The following is a 26,456-nucleotide window of genomic DNA, read 5'->3' as shown; positions in this document are numbered from 1 at the left end:
GAAGGAAGGGGGCCGGGGACTGGTGAGTGTCAGCACCACAGTCCAGGATGAGACAAGGAACATCCAAGAATACATTGGGAAGATGGCCCCAACTGACCGAGTGCTCAGTGAATACCTCAGGCAGCAGAAACCCAAGAAAGAGGAGGGAGACAAGGAACCATCATGGAAGGACAGGCCCCTGCACAGTATGTACCACCGGCAGATAGAGGAGGTGGCTGATATCCAGAAATCCTACCAGTGGCTGGACAAAGCTGGACTGAAAGACAGCACAGAGGCACTAATCATGGCAGCACAAGAACAAGCTCTGAGTACAAGATCCATAGAGGCTGGGGTCTATCACAACAGGCAAGACCCCAGGTGCAGGCTGTGTAAAGATGCCCCAGAGACAATCCAGCACATAACAGCAGGGTGCAAGATGCTAGCAGGCAAGGCATACATGGAACGCCATAACCAAGTGGCCGGCATAGTGTACAGGAACATCTGTGCCGAGTATAAGCTGGAAGTCCCGAGATCAAAATGGGAGATGCCCCCAAGGGTGGTGGAGAATGACCGAGCTAAGATCCTGTGGGACTTCCAGATACAGACGGACAAAATGGTGGTGGCTAACCAACCGGACATAGTGGTGGTAGACAAACAGAAGAAGACGGCCGTAGTGATCGATGTAGCGGTTCCGAATGACAGCAATATCAGGAAGAAGGAACACGAGAAGCTGGAGAAATACCAAGGGCTCAGAGAAGAGCTCGAGAGGATGTGGAGGGTGAAGGTAACGGTGGTCCACGTGGTAATCGGAGCACTAGGTTCGGTGACTCCCAAGCTAGGCGAGTGGCTCCAGCAGATCCCGGGAACAACATCGGAGATCTCTGTCCAGAAGAGCGCAGTCCTGGGAACAGCTAAGATACTGCGCAGGACCCTCAAGCTCCCAGGCCTCTGGTAGAGGACCCGAGCTTGAAGGATAAACCGCCCGCAGGGGCGTGCTGGGTGTTTTATATATATATATATATATATATATATATATACACACACACACACATATATACACATATATTCATGACCACAGACAATAAACTTTTCACTAAGTTACGTCAACGTCTCTAAAATGAAGCCTTCACACTGAGCAAAACACAAAGCTTTATCACGATAAAGCAACATCGGCAAGTCCCAGATGATATCTTGTCTCACATCATGATATTGACTCTTATTTAGTCACTGCGTGGCTAAATACCAGTCAAGTTCAGTTTGAACTTCTTTTACTGCTCTGTTGCATGATGCAAGGGCAAGAAACAGAAATGTAAATTATGGTGGCTTCAAGCCAGTTGGGCACACAGACATCACAGAAACTAAAGGAATTGGCAGGCAGAAAGACAGACAGACAGACTGTTAGGCAACAACTGACCTTTGATCTTCACTTTTGTCACGCAAGTCACGTTCCCCTCAGAGTTGGAGGCGTGGCAAGTGTACTGTCCTGCTGAATGTATACTCACCGCTCGCAGAGATAAAACTCCATCCTGATAAATATGACATAGTAAAAAAACGGAGAGGTGGCTGAATGCAGCAGGCAGGTAAACACACAGAAAGTACAATAGGTAGCAGCAATTGTAGCCTGCAAAAGCATTGGCATCCTACAGTATAATGTCAGTATTTAGTACTGTATGACATTTGCATCCAGCTGATAGTAGAATAGTAATATAGTAGAATCTTCACTTCCTACGTGCATACTTCACATGTATCCACACAATGGTTCCTGTGCCACAATATTTCAACAGGTAGGAGTAATAACAGATTTGGTGCTTGTGTCCAAAGCACCTTTGTTTTCCTTCCAAGGACTTTTCTAGAACCTATTCGTGTGCCACTTTGCATCAACACTACTGTGTCAACTTGGATGGATGGATGGATGGGCATTTGAACTGAGGCTGATTTTAAAGTATCTTGGATACATTTGCTCAGTGTTACCCAAACTTTGTATGTATTGCAGTGCATGAACACTATACAGTTCAATGCACTTTTATTTATCACAACAACAATCAACTCAAGTCACTAGTAAGGTAAAGACCCTACAATAATATAGAGAAAATCCGAATAATCAGATGGCTCCCTTTTAAAAACTCCCTTTTAAAAAGGAAGAAACCTCCAGTAGAACCAGGCTCAGAAAGGTGCAGCCAACTGCTGAGGGTTGAAAAAAAGAGAGAGAGTACTACTATATATTATTTTCGAGGAAAATTTTGTTTATTTATTTCACCCCATGCATGTAACAACTATAGCGCTATACTTGTATTGCAGGTTTAAAACCCCTTAAAAAATACATACCTCAGAAATATTTTTTTGAATGGCAATGCCGTCTTTAAACCAAGTGATGGCTGGAGTAGGGTTGCCATTAGTCATGCAGGAAAGAGAAATGTGACTTCCAACCAAAGCCTCGAGGACAGGAGGTGGGGGTTCAGTGAAGGCGGGTGGGGCTATGGATATAAAAACAGCTTTAAGAAGATGCTCATTAACCATCTAAATTTAAAAAACTTAAAAACAGATTCCGCCATTTATGGAAAAACAAATTCCGATTGAATACTTATTCACACCATCCATAAACAAATATACATGTTCATACATTCTGATGGTATAGTTTGTGTCCCCTGAGTGGGAAGTGTAACAAATTAATATAAAGATTTTCAACTTTTTCATATGATGAAATATTTCTTTACTGATGGAAATGGTCTCCATAGGGATAAAGGTGCCACTGATTGGTTTGATAAGTTTTGAAATGATGTGAATCACATGTCATGCTCCAACAACTGAACACCTGTGGGAAATTTTGGACCGATGTGTTAAACAGCAATCTCCAATATCACTATCAAAACACCAAATGTGGGGAAATTCATTTGGAAGAATGGCGTTTCATCCACCCAGTACATTTCAACAGACTTGGTGAGTCAATGGTAAGGAGCATTAAAGCTGTTCGAGCTGTTTAGCCTTCTGTAAAAAGCAAGAAAGCTCTGTCTTCAAAGCAGAAGTATTAAGGGAAAAAATACAAAAGAGGAAAAACTGGATTAGCAGACAATACATTTATATACAACATGACAGCAGTACAGCCTGCTTTGTTACAGCAGCAGCCTGAAAGACACATTATTATTTCACATACCTAACTGAAAATGTCAGTTGCAAATGCAGCCTTTTAAATGTGCCTTTAGAACATCTTGCTGACACTTTAAATCTCAGATCTTATCAAAGGACAATCAGGCCTTCCTTTTTTGTCTGCAAACACTTCAGAGTTAAAAAGCCACCATAACTTATATCCTTACTGTAGCTGTATATGAAGAATATTTAAGTTTTTTTTTACTTACTCTCTGAAAATAAACTTTAGTATATTATTGACTAATAAAACAGAAAAAGAAGCATGTTCTTTTATCTCGCCAATTCAAACCCATGACAGTCGCACAGATTATTATTGAAGGGGAGTGCAAACAATAGGTAAAGCCCATACTTGCAGGGCATGCCAGCAAAGTAACATCCAAGCCCTCAAGTATACAGTCATCATCTATTACTATTCTCACCCCTATCCTGATGCTCACACAGACCAGCTCGGTGAAACTGTTTCTGCCGCTTTGATCTGAGGCGCACTCCTACTTTGTTCTGTATGTTTGTGTGTGGAATCGTAGCAAAGGTTTTCGAAAATATAGATAAACTTCAAAGGGCAAAAATAATGATGCATATTTCATATTACGATTTATTATTTACACCTATCAAGAAGTATGACGCTAACGCTAGTCAATGACTATTCTTTCCAAAATCCAGGTAAAAGAAGTCAGAAGTTATCCAAATTACCTGATCTGTTAAAAAAGTTTAGACACTATTAAAAAAAAAAACTTCTTTTAACATCATGTTCGTTTTCTTTCAGTTTAAGAGGTGATTTTTTATGTAGTATATACAGCAGTTACCTGATGAGTGGAAGTTCATACGGTAGACTGTAAGCTAAAAGATCACATTTGAATAATATAAACTTCTTTATACTGTATTAATATATATTATATAGAATGTAGCCTAAAAAAATAAAGGAATTAAGTCATGTTTTCTATGTTTCTTCCTTTGGAAACCAATACAATTTAACAACTAAATAACTCATAATCTTTACTTTAAAAATCAAAACATATCAGCAAGTTTTGTAAATGGAAAACATGTTTTGTTTTTTTTTTGTTTGTTTTTTTTGCCTGTCCCGTTTGGCTCTTTTGCCATCAGAATTGTTGTCTAAAGGCAAAGAAAGATGCCCAACGGATTTACTTTACCAAATTGACCATCCCAGCCTTGCCGTAATGGTCCATTTGATTCACCTTTTATTGTTTATTTTATTTTCACTTACTGAATACGGGACAGACTTGACTGGGGGAAAGAAGGGGAGAAAGAAAGAGGGAAAGAGAAACAGCTGAGAAGAGGGACGGGGGAGAAGGGCAAAAGACAAAAACCAACCGAACGGGCAGAGAAAAAAAATGCATATATCAATCACCTGGATCACCTGCTGAGAAAGAAAAAAGAAAGCAAGCAGAAGAGAACAAGAGTAATAGAATAAACAACATCACAATGATATATGGGAATATGACAGTAAATACTAAATGTTAAACATTATTGTGCAGCACATAAGATCAACAGAACACAGTGTGCTTTGAGGTAGGAGCCAAAAAGGGTGTAGTTTGTGGGTGTGATCACCCGTGTGTACACCTGTGAGCATGGACGCGCTTGTTTTTTGTTTTTTTAAAAGGTTCCTTCATGTAATAATCTGCTAGAGGGTGTGGGGGGGCCACAGCCCCGTCCTCCAGGGCGTGAAGCAGGTGTGGAGGAGATCAAAACTCCAGACATCCAGAGGCCCCCAGAACACAAGAGACCAAGGAAGACCAACAGAGGGGCAGCTGCGCCACTGTCCCGGAAAGAGCTGAGGAGAGTCCCAGATGAGGGCTCACTCAGCAGCCGCGGAGCAGAAGCCAGGGGGAGTTGCAGTGACGCGCCCGTGAGCTCCGCCGGCAGCCAGCTGCGCCTGAGTGACCGAGCCCCAGGTCGAGAGACCGGGGGCACCCCACCTCCGAAGTGGCCCGAGCGAGCCCCAGGCTCCAGGCCCCGATAAGCGGCCGCCAAGGAGTGAGCCGGTGTGTACCTGGACGCCCATCCCCGGACACAAAGAACCACCAACGCACCGATGTCTGAGGGGGTCCGCCACTGGCAGGGGAAGTGGTGGTAGGGGGAGATAGGCCTCCAAACCTTGGAGGGCCTGAGATGTCCCCAGAGAGGTGGCGCCTGACACCCAACCTGACATATAGACACAGACATACAGGCACACACAGATACAAACATCCATTCCCACCCTCATGCTCTCATATGCACTTACTCCACACTCAACCAACGTGGAGACAGACATAAAGAGACGTTGTACACACGATCACACTCCCCAAGCGTACTCTACAAACCGGGTCTAGGTGCCCTCGCCCCTGGAGGGGGGAACTGCACCCAGACCCAGGTGGTGTTTCCCTTTTCCCTGCGGTGGGGGGAGGCAGACCGCCCCGACTCCGCAGCAGCAGGAAGGCTCCACACTCCAGACCGCAGTCGGACGGCCAACTCCTCCTCCTAGCCCCCCTGCTCCAGCAGGTCGCAGAGAACGGGGGTGAGAGAAGACTCCAAACCTCCCTCCACCCGCTCATTGTAATGTTGATGCATGTGTGTTTTAAGGTGCATTTAAAACCCAGGAGGGCATGGAGCTACCTGCCAGAGAGCAGCAGGTAAGCGCATGGTCCCTCCTGCTAGCCCTCAATGTCTACGTGTATTTAAAATTGAGAGGTGGGCAACGATGCCAGGGGTGGGGTGTACACCCTGATGGTACTTTGGACTCCGTGTATCGTGCCCACCCCCAAGATCCTATATGTATGTGTAATGAGAGTGTGAGTAATGTGAATGTCTAAGTTGTGGGATAAAATTGAGGCAGAGGCAGCCAGAAGGGGACAGAGGGGGGGGTAGCCTCCTCTGCACCCTGGTGACATACCACTACTCCAAGGCCCTGCATGTGTGGGTGGTTGTGGTGGAGCGGGAAGAGGGAGGCAGCTGGAGATGGGGAGGGAAGGAAGGGAGGGGCAAGTGACCCCTCCCTGGGGCCAGCTCCCCCGCTGACCCCAGTAGGCACCCCCATACTCCGCGACCCGCCAGGGAAAGGGGGCCCAGGCCCATCCAGACCGGGCCCAGTGCAGCAGCGCCGCCCGGCCCCACAGAGCCCGGGACAGTCCACCCAACCCCACCACAGAGAAAACTGCACCCACCCCACCATCCACTCATCTTCCAGACTACATAAGACAATAAACACCCAGGCTGAGATCTTCCTCCACCTCTCCTGTATCTCCCCCTCCTGCAGAGGGAGCTCCTGAGGAGAGGAAAGCTCCTGCAAGATGTGACAACCTCCCCCACCAGTTGAAGAGCCCGCCAGGTGGCTCGACGCACCGGCAGCACCCTGCTCCAGGGCTGGGCCCCCATGCACCCACCCGCCCACAACCCCGGCAACACACCAACCAGGACCCAAGCCCCCGAGGCCCAGTCCGGGTCCCAGCCCAGAGACGGAGCGCCCCCAGAACCTCACGCCCATCCCGGACCCACCCAGGGGCAGCCAGGCTACCAGGTCAGTAACCCACGTCCGTCAGCACAGACCCTCCCCTAGCCCCGCTGCACGCAGCCGCGAGGAACAGTCACCGGAGAGCCAACAGAGCCCCTAACCGGACATGACCGCTACCCCGGGTTGAGCCCCCCAAGGAAGATGCCTCCGGGGAACCCCCCGACGCCCTAAGCCTGTCCCTACCCCCACACCAATCACAACAGTGAAGGCGGGACCAAACTATGACCCCCCACCCCCACTAGGTGATGGAGCTGATCAAAGGAGCCCAGAGCAATTGATCTGATGTGGTGGCAGAGGCTGTATCAAGACTAATGTAATCTAATAGATAATTTCTATATTGGTTAGAATTAAGATTATTTTTATTTTTCCAGTTCATGAGGACTGTTTTCTTGGCTATGCATAGGGCAGTGAAAACCATATGGGCGATATTCTTTTCTGAAGTGACATTATCTAAGCTGCCCAACAAACACACTAAGGGGGAAGTTGGAATGTTACATTTCAGACACTTCGATAAGTCTGGAAAACATGTTGATAATTAACATTTACATGATCTGCACACTTTAGCACTTTTTCTTGGTTGTTTTCATAACTGGTCAGAACTCTGGGATAGAATGACCTTTTTCTCTTTTCCTTGAGGATGGTCGTGTGGGTCCTGGGCTAAAAGTGGCAATAAAGGAAGCACTGAAGCACCTTTCCTTAGTATGTGGAGAACGCAAAAAAGCTCTTATCATGGTTGCCGCGCAGATAGTCCCAGCTTACTCGGCTTAGTTGGGAACCTTCCCAAGCAAATTTGACTATTCAACCACACCCCAGGTCTTGCTTTCCATTCTGACTGCACCGCCTTTCCTCCCGCCTTCTCCCATCACTGAATGTAATACTGCCACATCCCAAGCTACAGGAATGCAGAGTGAGCAGTCTGCATTAGTGCATTATAGTTTCATTTGTTGCTAGCATGAGGGGTTAGCTGTTGCCTGGTAATTGGTTTAAAATTGAATGTAGATAAAAAAGCTGTATGACACACATCTATCTGCATGCTCATTTTTGGTTCCATTTCTAGTCATTTCCATTTTTATGCTTGAAGCACTCAAAATATTTTCAGTTTAAAACACGCATTTAGTCATGTGAAAAAGAAAGTCTACCCTCACTTGTGTGTAGACAAAATGCCACAATGTTCCCAGGAGTGACTATTCTAGCTAATTAACCCAAAGGTCAGATCGTGTATTGCTCAGAGAAATTACAAAATACCCAAGAGGTTAAACTCAGACTCTACAGGCCTAAATTAGATTAGTATTTTTATTTTAGCATTGTTAGTACATAATATTGCTTCATTTAGTAATTTTTTTTTCTATACTCAAGCATTTCTTTTTACTTCACTTGCCTAAAAAGAGTTTTTCTTACCAATTTATCTTTTTTAATTTCCTCTAATAACTGTGGTGTGGTCAATGTTGCTAGCAGCACTTCAGGACTGACTACTTTGTTTTACGTTTTATCAGCGTGGTTATTTGCTAACATCACAACTGAGCCTATAATAGAGGCATATAGCTCATGTTACATTTTGTTTCTTGATTTGTATAATATATAAATAAATGCATGTGAATGATATAAAAAGGGGTCTTAAAAGTAAAGCCATAAAGAAAATGTGCCTAAAAACTGCATTCCTTGAAATCTCAGAAAGGGGCAACTCCACTGGCTGCAAACATAAGACAGGATAAAACAAATTTAAAGACATGTTCTTTTATTTAATAGAACATGGTAATTTTGTGAATTAAGAACCTATTTAAAGTAAAATAAATGACAAAAAGGGCAGGATTTAGACCAGGATTATTAAGTCAAATATATGCATCAGCAGTGTCCTTTTGTCTTTTTAGTCAAATCAAACCCTCACTAAACAAGGAGGAACGAAAAAGACTACTGTTGAAGAAGCAGACATAAAACAACAAATGGATGGCTGAGTGGCTGACGTTATGTCCATCTTTTATATACAGTATATGTGGTAAATACACCATTGAGCTGCTAAAGAATCTAAAGTTGTTGGTATAACATGACCAAAATATAACTTCTAAGCTGGATGTGTGCTTCTGTTGTAATGATAGCAATAAATCAATCTCATCAAATAAATTGCAAACAAGACATAAGAGCAACATTTCAGCTAGTAACAAAATAGTACCAAGGCCTCAGGCAGGCTTTCCTGTGCTGTAGTAAAAGTTAGCGTTTCTCATTTTCAGTGGTTTGAGTGACAAACTGGTCCAGGGGGCTGAGATGGAAATTACTGTTCGAATCTGGTTCAATCCTGTCGTTTATTTACATTTTGATCTCTGGCTTACTGTAAAAAAGCCAACTAAATTCTTCTTTGAGAGCAGCCATGATGACACACACAAGCTGTTCCATTAACCTCACCAGTAACAGAAAGTACAGTCCAGGTGCCATTTTGCAGCTCATCTGTTGGCTTATCCAGTGAGAGGATTCGACACTCATACAAGCCCTGGTCAGCGAGCAGCAGGCCCTCCAGCCTGAGGGTGGTGATTCGTACCAGAGATACTCGCCCTGCGGAAACAGAGTGCAGGAAAAAAGTGAGAAGGTAGGTGCATGGAACGTGACAGAGGAATAGCGCAGACAATTGTGACTTCACTTGTCAGGTCTCAGGTGTGTGCATCTGTTGGTCTGTGATGCTTTGTCACACAGGAAATGAATAGTGTCCTCAAATGGTGCCTTAAAATGACCACACAGCAACATATGCACAAGCAAACACGCAAACTGCAGCACACATGCACGCACAAACTTAGAAATCTGATCTCCCTGTTGCCAGGTGACGGCTCCCTGGAGCCAGTGTAGCTTGCAACATCAAGCCTTTATCTTTTCCAGTCTGCAGCCCACATCTTTCCATGTCCATCTAGTTTTTCACACTTTAACAGACACGCAATTGTCCGGTGACCCAATAGCATGGGAAAGCATGGCCGAAGAGAAACTGTCAATGAACGCACTGTGTTAGAACACACAGCCTCTCACTGCACCATCTCAAAATGAAGACATGTAAACAGAAAGCAGACTACCCCGTGGAAGCCTGAGACCCACTGGGATCCCTGTGCTATGATGGTAATTATTAACAGAGGCTCTGATTTCTGTTTACTATGACAGGGAGGGAAAGCCCTGACAGTCAAAAAGAACCAGGAAGTTGGAGTTAGGTATGCTGACACTGATAACACAGTGTATTTACTTTTCCAAGCCGCCAAAGGGGACAAAATCCACAGGGGAAAAGTGAGGTGGGGGTTAAGGTAGAGTAAAGTACACATGAGCATACACTCAGGGGATTAACACTTTTTAAAATCCCACCCTTTGACCTCTGGCACCTTTTCTACTGCTTGCCTGTTTACGAGATCAGTTTGATATGGGTCACTATTGCACCTTAAGAGGAAGGGTTGTAGTGCTGCAGGGATGTTGAGGAAACATAACTGGGAGTGATGAGATAAAAGTGAAGAGAGGGGTGGAGGGGAAACAAGAGCATGGCCTACTGCCATCACTGCTGCTGTTTGAAAAATGCGTGATAGCAAAGGATTTGAATGAAAGGTAAATTAAGTGTGAGGCCACAGAAACAATACAACACAGAGGCAGAGACAGAGGAAATTTAGACTTTAGACAGTGTGCACGACTCAGACTGTCAGACATAGATTATTTGTGCTGAGAGGCACTGTCTGAAAATGTGTGCATGCATGAGAATCAAGTTTTAACGAAAGGTAAAGTGTGCCAACAAATCAGGAGTGTAGTAAAATGAAGGCAGTCTGGCTTTGCATTGTTGATGTAAATATAACAACAGCATTTCCATTTTTGTCCTTCAGCCAAACTCACTCCTGACCATCAAAAATAACACCAACTATTAAATATAGGGTGTTAATCAGTCAGAATAATTTATGATACTATATTGTTAAATAATAAGTGGCTATCTAATGGAATAATTTATACCCATAAACTGTTAAATACGAGGTGGGATCAAAAGGATCTGCTAATCGGCCTATAAAAAGCAGAAACCGTACCTGATTTAAATTTGGCCGCTATCTCATTGAAGGTTGTTTACTTGTAAAGTGCTGCAGTGCTCTCATCCCTGCTGGGATGCTGATGTTTGGGTAGAGAGCAAATATCAACTTCAGTGTCAAACTGGCATGTTGAGGATCATCCCTGGTGATGAGAGCTGGGTCTCCTATGACCCATAAAATAAACAGCAGTCTTTAGTGACTGGATTGTGTACTATGAAAATTGTGCAAATATAGAGATACACTGTAACATCCTTCAGTGTTTGAGGAACAAATCAGGTGCAAACAACCTGAACTGTATGAGGATCTGCTTCAACCACTGAAGATGATGGAATCTTGCAATCATTACCACCTGTGCTACTATCTCTCTGCAATCCTGCCCCCCTTCCATCTACGCAAAATCAAATAAGGAAAATCCAAACTGATGGTCGGCTGATTTCACACAGGAGAAGAGATCCACATATTGCAAATGCACACGTAAAACTGGTCAGAACAGGACCAGACAGGAGCCACACGTAGCAGCAGTGCTGGAAGTAACGCAGAGTTTCATAAGGAGGTAAAGAGGATATCATCCAAATTTAAAACAGATATTGCGTATCTGCTTTTAATGGAAAATTGTAGTCATATAGAATAATTGAGATTTTAACAGATTTTTCGTTTGTTTTGCCGATTCTGATGCTCAGACTATGCTGATGTCTATATTACAGGCAGTGAATTTTAAGTTCTCCTCTTTTTCTTGCATTCATATTCTACTTTCAAATGCAGCAGTCTCCAATAGTGTGTGGCTGCATAGCAGCAGATCTTTACAGGTACCTTAGAAAAACTGTTGAAAGCTTGCCCTAAAAAACTTGCTTTGAAACAGTGTTCACCTGGAAAAAAAATGTGATGATGAACCTAAATTGGAAAAACAGACACCCAGCCTGCACCAACAAGACTCAATACTTTTCCTTGTCATGTTCACTGCTCCACACACTAAAAACATTATAAATTAGCCAAAGAGCAGCTTTGCAGGTCTGAGACTCATTCAGCTATCCTCCTTTCAGCTCAATTCAACATACTCCACACACAAAAACATGGCTGAATATAGTGAATATAGTGTCTCCAAGTGAAGCCGCCTAAAGGCATTATTCCTGAATACATTCTCAGGTGACAGGGAAACATGAAACCATTCAGTGCTGTGAAGAAATACAACTCTCTACAAATGAAGGAATTAAGTCTGAAATGAAAAGTCTACTAGAATACATTATTAAAAGTGATGGTCATCGTCTTTCTCAAGACAGTAACTCTATGAGGGGGAAAGGAGCCTCTTTTCCTTCAGTAGAGATAATTAAAAGGCATCGTTTTATTTCAGATGGACTAAGACGAAGTAAGATCTTTCACAAAAATCACATCAGCTCAAGATCTTTTTTTTTTTACATTGAACCTTAAAGAGTTTATGCCTCATCATTATTGTATTTTAGCCACAGTACCACGTAATTTTTATACATTTTATGTTTTAAAAAAAAAGGAAAATCAGGGCAGGGATCACAGTACCAAAATGCTTTAAAATTCCAAACAAAAACACCTACTCTTATGAAAAGACCACAGGTTTGAGGTCCTTAATAGAGCTCAATAAAAAACAGGCACTTTACTGACAAAAGGGACATTTGGAGGACTGCGGAGTGTGCTTTTTATTTTTACCAGTTTTATTCAGAGTGAAGGATGCACCAGAGATATTGATTTTCTTTCTTCCAAAATGGATATGTAACATTTTGGAGATGACGTTTTCAAATTCTAAAGAAAGGCTTCGGTTGGGTGGGACGTATCTCAGGGGGAAAGTGTCTTGTTTTCTGTGACAGGGGCTTGTATGAAAAATTATTTAAATTCAATACCATTTTGCGCAGCCCAGACATTTATGACCCTGAGAATGTGATACTCATGGGCAGCAAGCCCACATCATCTCTATAAGATGTCGTCAGCTCTTGGCAAGCTTCGCAGAGGCACTCTGGTTTCGGTTAGAGAAAAGAAAACGATAAGGTTTCACTCCTCGTTTTTGTTTTTTTGTTTTTTTTGTGTGTGTTAAGCTCTTCTGTGTCATGGTTTTAAATTTGGTATTGAAGGTCTCTGTCCCTGTCAGACGCTGAGGTCTACTCACTGCTGTAACGAACATGAGTAATCCCAGTGAAGGCTCTAATGTTTTTCCATGTGAAAAAGGAAGTATTAGCCATTTCAGCTGTGCGTAATGTGTTGCTCCTGCACACAGGCTGATTATGATGGGATTTGAATAGGAAGAGCTTGCGAACAGTGCATTTATACAGCTGTATTTACTTTTTTATAGTCAGCAGCTGTATGGGTGTTGAGGGACTTTCTGTCCTTTCCACAGAGAAGATGCTAATCCTTTGATCTTTACAGCTCTATTACACAAATTTATTTAAGCCCTTTTTAGCCCTTAACCCTCTCAGGGGAGCAATCAGATGAAAATCTAAAGTAACTCACACTTTGCAAAGCTACAAACACGGCCAAAAGACAAGGAATGTTGATGGGAGAGGTGGACTACATGTAGAGAAGTTTAATCAGTTTAAGGTGATGAAAAGGGAGGAATGATGGAACGAAAAAAAATGAGCCTCAGCAGAGTGAATCACTTGGATAACTTCCATTAGAATCACAACAGCTAAACAACAGTTGGAGACTGAGTCCTGAAGCCAAACTATTGAGACACCCGAGAACATTCATGGCCCGAGGGGGTGAAATACACACCAGTCGTTCCATCTCTAAAGCGTTGGTTTCCCATGCTGCACCTGTTACTCCCACACCGGCTGGTACCTGTGAGAAAGCTTTGCCTCAGATGGGACAAAGCATCTTTTTCAAACCTGTATAAAACTGCAGCTTTTTGTTTGTCGCCTGAGAGGCATGTGATTAGCAAACCCGTCTATTAAAGCTGCTGCTTTTCCTTGAAGAGAGCTTTGTAGTTGAGTCGAGTTGAGTACAAATAGTGTAATTTATGGGTTGAAGGGCAGGCATATTTTTATTGGGCTTTTTACTAGAAGCCTTCGTCTGAAAACTAACATGCAGTGTAATGAGCTGCACGTTGACGGATTGTCTTGAGAGTAAGTGACAAAAGGCTACTGCTTTTTATGAGCCGGGGCTGGAATTAAAGTCTGCCCCACTCCCACTTACGATAATTCATCAGCTAACGTTTGCCCCGACTTTATTACTATGTAAATGTCTGTGTCATATTTCCTGCCTGGGTTGGGCAAGGGAGTGGCATCCAGCTCGCATGACAAAGGCCTTAACTCAGCTGAAAGTAGGTTCTGATCCTTTGACAAAGAAACACGTAATGCCGGTGTTTGCAGCTCATTACCGTATCCTAGAGCAATCAATGGACATGACACCAAAGAGATTGGTACACTGTACACGGAAAGTGACTTCAAAAATGAAGCTGGAATTATTCTATATTAAAAAATGAATAGTCCGACACCAACAATGAATTGATGTAACTGCCTGTTACTGTTTATTCATCCAAAAACTGGTTTATCTCATTCCTCTGGGTGATAGAGTTTCATCGTCCGACCGTGTATTTGCATTGCACTGGGTGGCCTTTTGTTCTGATCACAAGCCCTGCATTTTATTTTGAGTAAATTCTTAATGCATTACAGCATCCCTGGTGCTGTAAGTGCAAACACAGCACACAATGTGTAATCCACAGGTGAAAATAGTCCTCAACAAATCACCATTTACCCCTGGCAAGGTACTACAGTGTCCAGCAACTTTTCTAAAAGTATTGATTTAGTGAGTTCGGCAACAAATTGTTGTTTTTAATCTTTTATGGGATTTGTAGGCAATAATCATTTAGGAATCAGCAATTACCTGTATCCAATAGCATTGTTGTGTTTGTGACTAACAGACAGCCCCGTTTTAATCCATTGATTTCTTTAACTGCCCTGAGCTCAAGCAAGAAATCTAAACTGACAGACTGACATAAATGAAAAGTCCTTAGGGAGCAGGAATTGTAGATGCATTTTAACATCTATAATTTTGTGACAACCAGGCTGGACTACTGTAATTCATTATTATCAGGATGTCCTAAAACCCCCCGGAAAAACCTTCAGTTAATCAAAAATGCTGCAGCAAGAGTCCTGACAGGGACTAGAAAGAGAGAACATATTTCTCCTGTTTTGGCTTCCCTTCATTGGCTTCCTGTTAAATCCAGAATTGAATTCAAAATCCTGCTCCTTACACACAAGGTCTTAAATAATCAGGCCCCATCTTATCTTAATGACCTTGTAGTACCATATCACCCTATTAGAGCACTTCGCTCTCGCTCTGCAGGCCTACTTGTTGTTCCTAGAGTATTTAAAAGTAGAATGGGAGGGAGAGTCTTCAGTTTTCAGGCCCCTCTTCTGTGGAACCAGCTTCCAGTTTGGATTCGGGAGACAGACACTATCTCTACTTTCAAGATTAGGCTTAAAACTTTCCTTTTTGCTAAAGCATATAGTTAGGGCTGGACCAGGTGACCCTGAATCCTCCCTTACTGTAGTTATGCTGCAATAGGCATAGGCTGCTGGGGGATTCCCATGATGCATTGAGTTTTTCCTTTTCAGTCACCTTTCTCATTCACTATGTGTTAATAGACCTCTCTGCATTGAATCATATCTGTTATTAACCTCTGTCTCTCTTCCACAGCATGTCTTTATCCTGTCTTCTTTCTCTCACCCCAACCGGTCGCAGCAGATGGCCGCCCCTCCCTGAGCCTGGTTCTGCTGGAGGTTTCTTCCTGTTAAAAGGGAGTTTTTCCTTCCCACTGTCGCCAAAGTGCTTGCTCATAGGGGGTCATATGATTGTTGGGTTTTTCTCTGTATCTATTATTGTACAATGTACTGTACAATATAAAGCACCTTGAGGCGACTGTTGTTGTGATTTGGCGCTATATAAATAAAATTGAATTAAATTGAATTGAAATTGAATTGAATATCACATATTGAAAATGACACAAAAAGAAACTTAAAATGATCGGTAATTAAGTTTTAGTGATAGTGATCTATATTTTCGCATACTTCATTTAGTTCTGATTCCACTTCTTCTTTTAGTTCCTCGCATGCACCTTTAAAGTCAGTGCAATATTTGAAACTGCACCGGATCAAAACAGTCTACATTTTTTGTTCCTCATCTTTAATACACATTCCTCAGAAAAAAAATCTGATATATCTGGTGGCTTTGGAAGCTCTGCCAGAATTTTAAAATGATTCGTGTCGGTATGAACAGTTTTTAGTCACATCGAATGAGTTTATAGAGACTGATGCAACAGTGGGTAAGAAGGGTTTTGAAGAATATTGCAGAAGAGGATTGCTATAGCAGTAATTATACAAATGAAATGTTGATTGCTGCTATCTACCCCCTATCGGTATTCTCATCACTGAAAATAAATGACAAGGTAACAACTCAGTGTTAGTTAGCTGTCTGCTTTGTGCTACCAGCTGAACTGTTTAAATTAATTTTACTCTTTGAAGTGGGATCATCATGCCTCCTTTGGCATTTTTCTTTCTATGACGACATTGTTCTCAAGCAGAAATTCAAAAACACCGAAGAGGTCCATAGGTTGAACTTTTCTTCAGGCAGCACAGCAGAAAAGAAAAACAATGCCCCTGACAAAAGAAAGATCTGACTAACCCAGACATGCCTTCTTTTTCTCCACATTTGTTCCATTGTTTGCAACTTTAAAGGATAACAGGAGCCACACAAAGGTATCCTTGGACTATAGAGGCTCTTTCCCCCTGTAGACTCTTTGTTCTCTGTGCTGTGTGCAGAGTGCGCACAATAGGCGATGATGCAATGTTTCACCTCCTTTAACAGTAGCTCCAAATATAACATTGGTCTGAAAAGGACATCAAGGTGTGGTACTGAGTGTATTCTGAGAACCTGATATTGGTTACATTCTTTCAGTTAAAAGAAACTTGGACCAAACCATGTCATATTCAGCCATCATTCTAATATTTTCAACTTAAATTCACTGAGTGTCTTTTGTACTGACAATGGCAACAAATAAGAATCCTTCACTGTTTTAAGTTCCTTACTAAAGCATATTCACATACAGAAACAACTATAACACCTGTAAAAAAAAAAAAATAAGAGCAGTACCAACATGCAGGGGATCATCAAATTTAGTAGCCATCATTAACAGGAGAAACAAACTTTCTCTACGTGATTCACTTACAGTCTGTCCAATAGCTTCTTAAGCTAATTCAGCTAAGCTAATATTCTTACAATACAATATCTAGAGTAAATCCTAAAATAAAAATACAATAATTATACTTTACATCAGTAGCATGTATGTACAGTATGAAGATAAGCTACTTGAGACAATGGCATCAACTACAGCAAACAGTGTATGCATGTAGTAACAGATGCTTACCCTCATACTGTGGATGTACCCGAGGTGCATAAGATCCAAATTTAATCAGAACAGGAATGTCAAATCCCTGTCGAATCCATTCAACCACGTGCTGGGATGCAGAGGACACAACTGCTGGGTCTGATGACGGAAGTCTGCACTCGAGCTCCACGGAGCTTCCAGCCTTTGCCTGCACCTCAGAGGTCAAACCTTCAGTGGTTACTGTTGGGTTTGTTGTAAGCAAAATCAGAGAATATGCTTCAGTTAGTTCACAAAGCAAAGGATAACAGTGAGCAAATGGAGAAAGTACACTGGAATGCAAAATGATATTTGAAAAAAAACTTACGAAATTGGCAAATAACCACCGCCACAGTGAAAGTCTGCAAATAAGATCTTGCTGACCCCATATCTGTCACTCATACAACCTGCAGCATGTTCAATCTGTAGGCAAAAGAGACACAATTGTCACAATCACATTACTTGCTTGGCTGCACACAAGAAGACAGCCATCTGTGACAGATTTCCAAACTAAAAAGTCTACACCAGAGCTGCCACTTCTGTCATAATTTTACAGACACGAGGAAAGGAGCATTCAGATTTTTATACAGCTTTCCAATAACTGGAATTCATCCCATATCATTACACAAATGGGCAGAGCGGCCTCTGCAGCCAGAAAGCTCCCCGGCCTTATATCGTTTTCTGAAAGTAAATGTCATAAATGTCAAATAAATCTTTTGCAAGTCACGTGCAAAGTGACATCTAAGTGTTTTATTTAGAGCACATCAATGAAGACATTTGGCTGAAGCAGCCAGGAGACTCAGCACTCAAGGACAGAGATGAGCTGAGCTGATGGAGCGCAGGCTACAGTTAAGCATTACGGAGTGCAACTTAATGCCAAAAGGCAGCAGCTGATTCAATCCAGTCAAAGTAATCCCTGCTCAGATGTGATCAAATATGTACACAGGAGTGAGGAAATCAAGATGATGGGTCATTTTCAGGTCAGTTCAGTTTCATGGAAGCTGCTCAATGAAAACTCTGCCTAAATTATTCAACAGCACATTACTGACTAGGGCATTGGAACTGTCCCAATTCAGATCTAAGATTCAGGTTAAAATGTCCAATCAATTGGAATTGCTTTCTGCCAAGCTTTTCAATTCCTTTGATTTCCTTAGTTGCAGATTGCAAAACAATGCCATCAACTGATGAAAGACAAAGCTCTGAACTCCTGTGTCATGTCCGGGCCTTTTCTCTGCTCTGCTTCTACACACAGGGTCGCCAACTGACCTCGTTTCCCTTCCATGTACTCTCTTGTGTTGCTTTTGCAGTATACTTCAGGTGACTATCCATCACCTTGTGAAGCTCCATCTAATCATTTTTGCAGTTCTGCAGCATTTCGCTGAATCTGAGCAGAGAGTACAGCCCTGTACATTTCAGAATTCATCCTTATACTTCATCCATAAACACCAGTGACCCGAGTCCATTGGCAGTCATCCATTCCCATGCCATTGAGAAATGATGTGGCATGCTTCAGATTGTGAGCTGTTCCTTTCCTTCTTCATACTTTTTCCTCTTACTATAATCATCTGTTAGTGATAGAATGTATTAGGAAGAATGTCCTTCCTGTTTTTAAGTATAACCAGTAGTTTGGACACCTACAATCTTTAGAGAGTTCTTGACTTGGCTGAATGTTGTGAAAGGGCTTTCCCTAACCAAAGAAAGAATTCTGCTATCATCAACTTGACTTATCTTCTCTGGTCTGGCCTTTTGGTGTTGCTGAGCCGGCCAGTGAAGTTTTCATTTTTAAGAACATACACAGTACCAGAACGTTGAGTTGGCCACCTTTAAAGTTGTTGCTTTTTCTTCGATAGATCTATTTTGGTTTTCAGCCTGATGATGACCTCCTTTGCTTGCATCAAAATCTCTTTGGATCATATAATGAGTGTTTCAGTGAAACAAAACAAAAAGTTCAACACTTTGGAATGAACTTCAGATATTTATCTGCTTTATTTATTATTATTATGCTTTTGTTAAACCCCTTGAACTAAAACTGAAACTTTGCATTTCAATCACATCTCAATTGTTTGATTGTGGTTCGACTGTTGTGGTGTACAGAGGGAAAACTACAAAGATGAATCAAAGTATCTAATTATAACACCAGTAAATGGCTAAATTTAAACTCTTATTTAACATCCGAGCAAGGGACAAAAGTGATAAACGTGAAAAAAAAAATAATGTCCTTTCTCTCATAATGTCACAGGTGATTTATGAAAAAGCATAAAATGGAAATCCAAATATACTTTAAACCTGTTCTTTTTTGAAATTCTTGACTAAACGAGAGTCAAAAACTCACAGGATTTCAAATTTATTACCATTTCGTTGACAGTTTTCAGACTGTATTTCTTCTTGCCGATATACAGTACTGACCCAAATACCCCCTGTGATGGAAATCTGTTTTTCACATTTCAAAAGTTTTAAAAATTGTAGGTATCAACAATAAATGATCAGTATAGAATCACATCACCTGAATATTATCAAATATATATGGAAACTTTGTTGTTTCTAATGTATAATGACTATGTAGTTTGTACAAACTGGGTGTAAGCACAGTGTTGACTTTAAAAGGTAACAGATTCATGAAGATGATTTCATCTTGAGTGATCTCTGTACTTCCTGATAATTAGCAATGTTATTATCCTTGACCCAGTAGCAGGAGCAGCAAAGGCCTTATCAGCTCTCTATAACCATAAGGCTTTTATTGGATTGTTCATTTCACGACCAGGACAAAGTCTGAACTCAAGACAAATAATTACACAGGCTGTCAATAGCTGCTGCGCTTGTTCCAACATATTCACATACTTCAGCAACAGAACAACACACACAGATTTTCCACAAAATCAAAGTGAAAGTCAGGCAAAAAAATAAAAAATTTGATCGCAAAGTGTTTGACAGTGAACACTCCCCTGCTCCTGCCCTTCATCCAGATGGCTTCATGCAAAGCAACACAACAGAGTCTATCCTGAACTTATTATGCTGGATTTAGGCCTTGCATGTTTGCTGAGACTGAGTATGACAAGCCAAGGTAAAGCTTCAACATTATGAATCTGTTGCTTCTCTCCCTCACACAGTGTGAGAACATGCACACACATACAAATGAAGACTCCCTGTTGCCATGACTCAGCTTCCCCATTTGGCTCTTAATGAACAGATGCTCAGCATCATCTACTTATTATTTATCACCCTTATTTGCCTCTTGTTAACTAATAAGAATGGAGATGATAAGGATTCAACACAGAGTACAGATAGTCATCAAGTCACTGATTAAAGAATTATAACCAGACCTCTGCCCCGCATCTGGCAAATACGTGCAAGCTTCAGCTGAATAAAAATGTTTATAGTTTTACTGCTTGACAAGGTAAGGCTTATTTATGTGAATGGTGAAATAGCAAGGCAATAAAGTGGATCCACATGAGTTAAAAGAAAGATTATTTTTGAAAGAGAGGGAAAAGAAAGGGAGGCTACAGCAAGAAGAGGGGGGGGCAAAAAATCAACTGCAGGACATTTTCCATCATTAAATTTGAACCAAAAATTCAGAGAGATGCCAAACAAAGCGGCCCGCACAGGTGAAGCTCTCAGCCATGGTAACACAGATGGTCTCTAGACATTTCCCACAGACGTATTATCCCTTCCTCTGACACTGAAAGGATGCACATAAACACAAGCATGGTGACAGCACAGCACTCTGGAAAATGTATAAAGCTATACTAAATGAGCCAGTAGCTCACAAAAGAAAGCGCCCTGTCTCGCATAGATTTATCAGCTGGCAGAAATAGAAAAGTCAGTGACAGGCATGCTGCTGCTGAAATTCTGCGTTGTTGCCATTTTAATCTACATAAGGAAAGAAATGGGGAGCAGCTGATTAATCATCACAGAGGGCACAGTCACAGATTTATCAGCAGCCAGCTCTCCTTTTACCTACCACAATTAAAACTTAAAGATAAAGGAGCTCCTCTTGCATAAATGTTTTCATTCTGTTTCTCATCCATGCATTTTGCTGTGGTCCCTGCTTGTTTGGGCCTATTTTCAAAATATGTCTGTTACAATAGCACTGGTATCGATTTGGAAAACAACAGGTGCTGCATCCGTTAGAGAATATGAAACCAAGGGTATTTGTTTTGTGGGTTAGAACTGTTCAAGGCTGTTTGTATCTGCCAGCAAGCTACAGTAAATTGGACATTAGCCTCTGACCAGAGTGCAAGTAGAAAGGGGAAAGAAGTCAAATTGCTCATTTGCTGTGACCTAAAGAGGTAAACAACAGCGTTTAACAGAAAATGGTGCTTCAGCTTTGGACAAACAAAATCATTAATCCAAAGGCATGACTATAAATATTAAATTCCTATAGCGCTGCAGAACTCAAACTTCAGGCATGGTCCCGAATCACACTAAAAGGCCTCCATAGGGGTTGGATTTGGATTTAAACAGATTATAGTGCAACTGTGAGGGAAACACAGTGAAGACAGTAATCCAAAGCAAAGCTTGCGCTGTGAATCACATGTGATACACGTCCATCAACACTTTAAAGCTCAGGGCACCAAACAGCCTCCAACTGAGATGAATACAACACATACTTTAACATCAGGTATTCATCACATATTTGAAGAGTTTTCAAAGTGTGCTCACACAGCGTGACACGCAGAGAATTTCCAAGGTTGCTGTTATGGTAGAGTGTATGTGGATTTAAATCTGAGCAAGCCCAAGAATGTGTAGTCATCGTAATACTAACAGTTAGGTACATCGGTTCATTAATTAATAATAGCATGATGGCATAGTCTCACAATGGCAAAGCTATCATACACATACATACATACATACATACATATATACGATACTGGTATTGATATTGAACCGGTCGATACAGTGCTTTCAGTTCGGTACGCATATGTATCGAACAATACTAAAATTTTAATTTATTTTATCAACTTTTCTTCTGACGATGCTGTCTGTGTTGAGAGCTCAGTGGATCTGCGTTCGACTACTCCGCCTAGACTGCACTGTCTAGCGCAGATTCACTGAGCGCAGCACAAGCTAGCAAGACAGAAGCTAAGCTCGTTGCAACATGGCAAATTGAACCTCCCCCACCCTCATTCAGATCTGGCCTTTGGAACTATTTTGGTCTTTATGTGAAGTATGACCCTGAAGGTAGGCGCGTCATGGACAAAAGTAAAACAGTATCTCGGATGTGCCAAGCAATGCTCAATTACATGGGTGGGAATTACTGTGTTAGCGCAGTTAGCTCGTTAAGGTGTTGGCCGTCCAGCCCCATGCACTGGGAGATCCACGGTAGCTCGTTAACGGAGATTTGCCGTGTTGTGGCCTTAACGTCATTTCAGATTAACGCTGACAGCACTAGTGGGAACACAACGAATATGACTGCACATTTACTCTGACATCATCCTAGTGCAAAGACAAGTGGAAGCAGACAAAAACAACAAGCATGCATGCTACAAACTTTACCCGAGTCATTTAAACAGCTGTTAGCACATGATTCTCCTTATATATGTTTAATATGCTGCTGAGAATATAGCCCAGAAGAAGCGTATAGTATAGCTTTTATTTTGGAAAGAGCCATTTCTCTGTAATAAACTCTCTTTTCCAAAGATGAGTGATTCCTCGATCAGATAGATTTATTTATTTTTTATTACGTCAGCATTTGTTGTTTAAATTTAAAAACTGCACTTTTGAGTTAAAATATTTATTTGTGATTTTAATAAATGACAAATTAAAAAAGCATGAACATTTTTTTTGTATCGAAAAAAATATCGAACCGTGACACCAAAGTATCGAACCAAATGGAACCGTGAACTTTGTGTATCGTTGCACCCCGTGTGTGTGTGTGTGTGTATGTATGTATATATATATATGTATATATATATATGATAAATATGCATGCCTTCATATTTATCTGTCTCGCTCATGTCTGCGGTAGGCTTGCTTAGCATAAGGGGTCTAGCCTTAGGACCCTTACTGGATACAGACGCCCCCAGGCAGGAATCGAACTTGCGATCCTCTGTTCCAAAGGTGTGTAGTCTAACCACTACACCATCCAGCGCGCGCGCGCTCGCTCTCTCTCTCTCTCTCTCTCTCTCTCTCTCTCTCTCTCTCTCTCTCTCTCTCTCTCTCTCTCTCTCTCTCTCTCTCTATATATATATATATATATATACACACACACACATATATATATATATATATATATATATATACACACACACACATATATATATATATATATATATATATATATATACACACACACACATATATATATATATATATATATATATATATATATATATATATATATATATATATATATATATATATATATATATGTCATCACCATCGGTTGACATATATATATATATATATATATATATATATATATGTCAACCGATGGTCCTGCTTTGTAGTGGACTACTATAAAACCAGATTTTTTTACTTCCCTCCTTAAAGACTTGTGGGCTGAAATAAGGAACGCTGACTCGAAATTTTCCAACTCTCTAGAGTATTTCTTTTTTAGTACTTTGCGTGGTTTGGTCTCAAACTAGTTGAAAAAAATATATAGTATTCACACAACTTTTAAAAAAGCTATATAACTTTAATTATTCCCAAAAGAGTTCGGATTTACGTTAAAAGTACTTTTTAACATTTGATCTAAAATAAGTAGGTTTTTGAAGTCCCACAGTTCTGGCTTCCTACTGAGTTTGCATATACACAAATCAGCCACAACATTAAAATGACATCATCTTGTTACAGTGCAATATTCTGCAGTGGTATTCCTGTGCACTGGCATTCACATGGATACTTCTTTGACACGTAGCATGCACCAAAACATTAATGCAAGCCAACCACACACCCTTGTCTCCGCAGCTTCCCAGGTAGCAGTGCCCTCCACTAGCCCCAAAGGTCCCATGGCTTAAGCACAGATGTGGCCAGACAACAAAAGCCCTAGGGAACTCCGGCCAATCCACTGGTGCCAGGCACCACAGGAAGCTCCCATGACTCGTGGACCCATCCCAAGACCATGTGCTGATCTCATTACTGACAATTTTGCAAATGTGAGCTGTCATGTCATGAGTGCTGACTGTCAGCTCCCTCTCAGAGTTCATAAATACTGCGCATTGGCAATCAACCTGCTCTAACCCACCCTGTAAGTCTACATTGTATTTTTTCATGGCTTGCACATGGGTTAGAAAAAGCCCATTTTCAAAGTCAAACACACACTTTCCATCACAATAGGAACCTCTCTGTGTAGCTTGGTTTGATGTGCACTTAAGCGAAAATAGGGCATTCGAATTGAGAGAGAAAACTGGAAAAATAAAGTTTTTTGTTTTTTTTTTGCAGTGTGGGTATTGCATCTCTCTGCTCAGAAGCCGTTTTGTGAATCCAGGTGAATGCCACAATCTTTACTTCATTTAATCCATCATATAAAGGTTACAGAGCTGAGTCCCAAATCAAGAGCCGCAAGTTCCAGGTTAAGCTGAAGTCATAAATGTTGTCTTTCAAGCCATAAATAAATTGTTATAAATCCAAATTCACTGTCAACTACCATCTATATTAACAATGCTACCAAACATTTCAGATAATGCAGTTCTCTGTAAACTAATGGTCCAATTTTGAGCAAGTATTTGTCATTTCTCTGCTGTTATGCATGCTACTGTCTGTGTTTTGTTGATAACCACAGAGTCTTGACATCTGAATCAAATAACACAAGGTATCATCTGCTGTCTGTCTGCTGCTCTGCACTGTCAAATGCACCTTTCTCCAAAGCTCGTGCAACATGACTGGCCACTGCTGAAATCATTCAAAGCTCTGTGGTTGTTAGGGAAAAGATTTTATGACAAAGTGTTTAATCTTTGGGCTTGGAGAGGCTGTTGTCATTCCAAATGAAAGGGATAAACTCTGCATGAAAGTCTAAATCATTGGTGTCAAGTTAAGGTCTTCATGTCTTAAAAAAGAGACATGAAAGCATTGCTTTCATTCAACTCAAGGTTTAAAATCAGATGAAATTCAAACATTAGGGCAGTGTTTGCTCATAATATACAAGGCCAAATGTTTCAAATGAGGTGAGCATATGTACAAATGTTTGTAAGTCCAAATCTAAGGATTCAGACTGCTCTAAATGCTTCTGTTCAAAATCTACTGTTTGCTTTAAGGGAGAGTGGCCTTAAAGGGAGAGGAACTGAAACTGCTTGTTTCCCACAGTGAATTAGTACTTTGAAGCAAGAATCGTGCAAAGAAACTCAGCAGAGTCAAGAATAAAAATATCAAGTTGGAAATGATCACAACAGCTCTGCTTTAAATTCCTGAAACACTTTTTTTCTTTTTAAATTCAGCTTTATCCTAAACATTGTACACAATTTTCATCCAAAGTTACACACGTTTTGGGTATTTCACCATAGTAGGGGCTTGTACGTTTCCTTTCTTTCTGTCTGCCTTTGCTCTTCTCTGTGGTTTAAAGTGGGAGGGGCTGAGTTTGTTAACAGGTGACAATAAGGGACCAATCATGACTTAGCAACATTTGAATCATAACACTATTGTATTTACAAAATTTAAATGCATAAACACATAGTAGATTAGATTTTTGTTCATGTAGTCCCAGCTGTCTGTTTTGTAAAGGGATACACTAATACATTACGTTTTCCTTTTTTAAAGGACCATTGTATTGTGGTGCATTGCACTTTTAACTAGAATTTCAAACACTGAGCAGTTGATGGTTTCCACAGGTGTATTACACTGAAGAAACCACCTTGCATAGATGTTTTGTATGTTATTCAACCTAAAGAATGACTTTTTTTTATTTACACTGTTGTCGGTTTTTCTCCAGTATCAGTACTGGGCTCACTGGAACGCAGAAGCTAAAAAAAAAAAAACCCACTGGGAATGAAATAGTTTTGTAGAGAATGATCTACTTCAATCCACTTTAGGTGTCAGATCTGAAGTGTTTATTGCATATGTACTATTCAGGTGCCACCAAGTCCTGCTGAATTAATTGCCACTCTGCTCCCTCTGATGATATAAACTTTATGGAAAATAATATATAACGGGAAACTGCACCCATCTGGCACATCAGCAACCTCAATTCAAACCAAGAATAGAATTTCAAACCATTAAATGATGCTTGTCTCGGAAAGTTATGAGACCATTTCTTCCATAAGTGGTGAAATAAAGATAGACGGTGGGTTCAATACAAAGACAATAGCAGAAAAATATGAGCTCTTATATGCTGGTTCTGGCTCTACATATTGCACTGCTACTTGTGAAAGTTGTATCCATATGCGGCATAAAATCCCCTCCTTGTGAATGTACGGTGTTTATCTACTCACGCTCTAACAGCCAATATCTTAGCCCTGTTTTTCTCTAATAACGTGACTCCAAATTC

At 41.2% G+C, this 26,456-nt stretch overlaps 1 protein-coding gene across 1 annotated transcript in view; it reads right to left on the bottom strand.

Annotated features, from left to right (window-relative positions):
* Positions 1–26,456, bottom strand: part of igsf9a (immunoglobulin superfamily, member 9a) — a 75,061-nt gene that overhangs the window by 47,911 nt on the left and 694 nt on the right. The window contains exons 3-7 of the mRNA XM_086300238.1: positions 17,367–17,461; positions 17,042–17,242; positions 9,026–9,172; positions 2,305–2,453; positions 1,394–1,505 (exon numbers count right to left, since the gene is read on the bottom strand). Of these exons, the coding sequence (XP_086156364.1) occupies positions 1,394–1,505; positions 2,305–2,453; positions 9,026–9,172; positions 17,042–17,242; positions 17,367–17,427 (670 nt within the window). The 5' untranslated portion in view covers positions 17,428–17,461. The remainder of the gene's footprint in view (positions 1–1,393; positions 1,506–2,304; positions 2,454–9,025; positions 9,173–17,041; positions 17,243–17,366; positions 17,462–26,456) is intronic.

This window comes from Aulonocara sp. 'chitande type north' Nkhata Bay, linkage group LG7 (assembly GCF_057382095.1).
Source record: "Aulonocara sp. 'chitande type north' Nkhata Bay isolate Kocher_YH1m ecotype deep benthic linkage group LG7, A_spYH_male_GT1.1, whole genome shotgun sequence".
Taxonomy (NCBI): domain Eukaryota; kingdom Metazoa; phylum Chordata; class Actinopteri; order Cichliformes; family Cichlidae; genus Aulonocara; species Aulonocara sp. 'chitande type north' Nkhata Bay.
The sequence above is the reverse complement of the archived record's forward strand: the minus strand, read 5'-3'. Positions and strand labels throughout refer to the sequence as shown.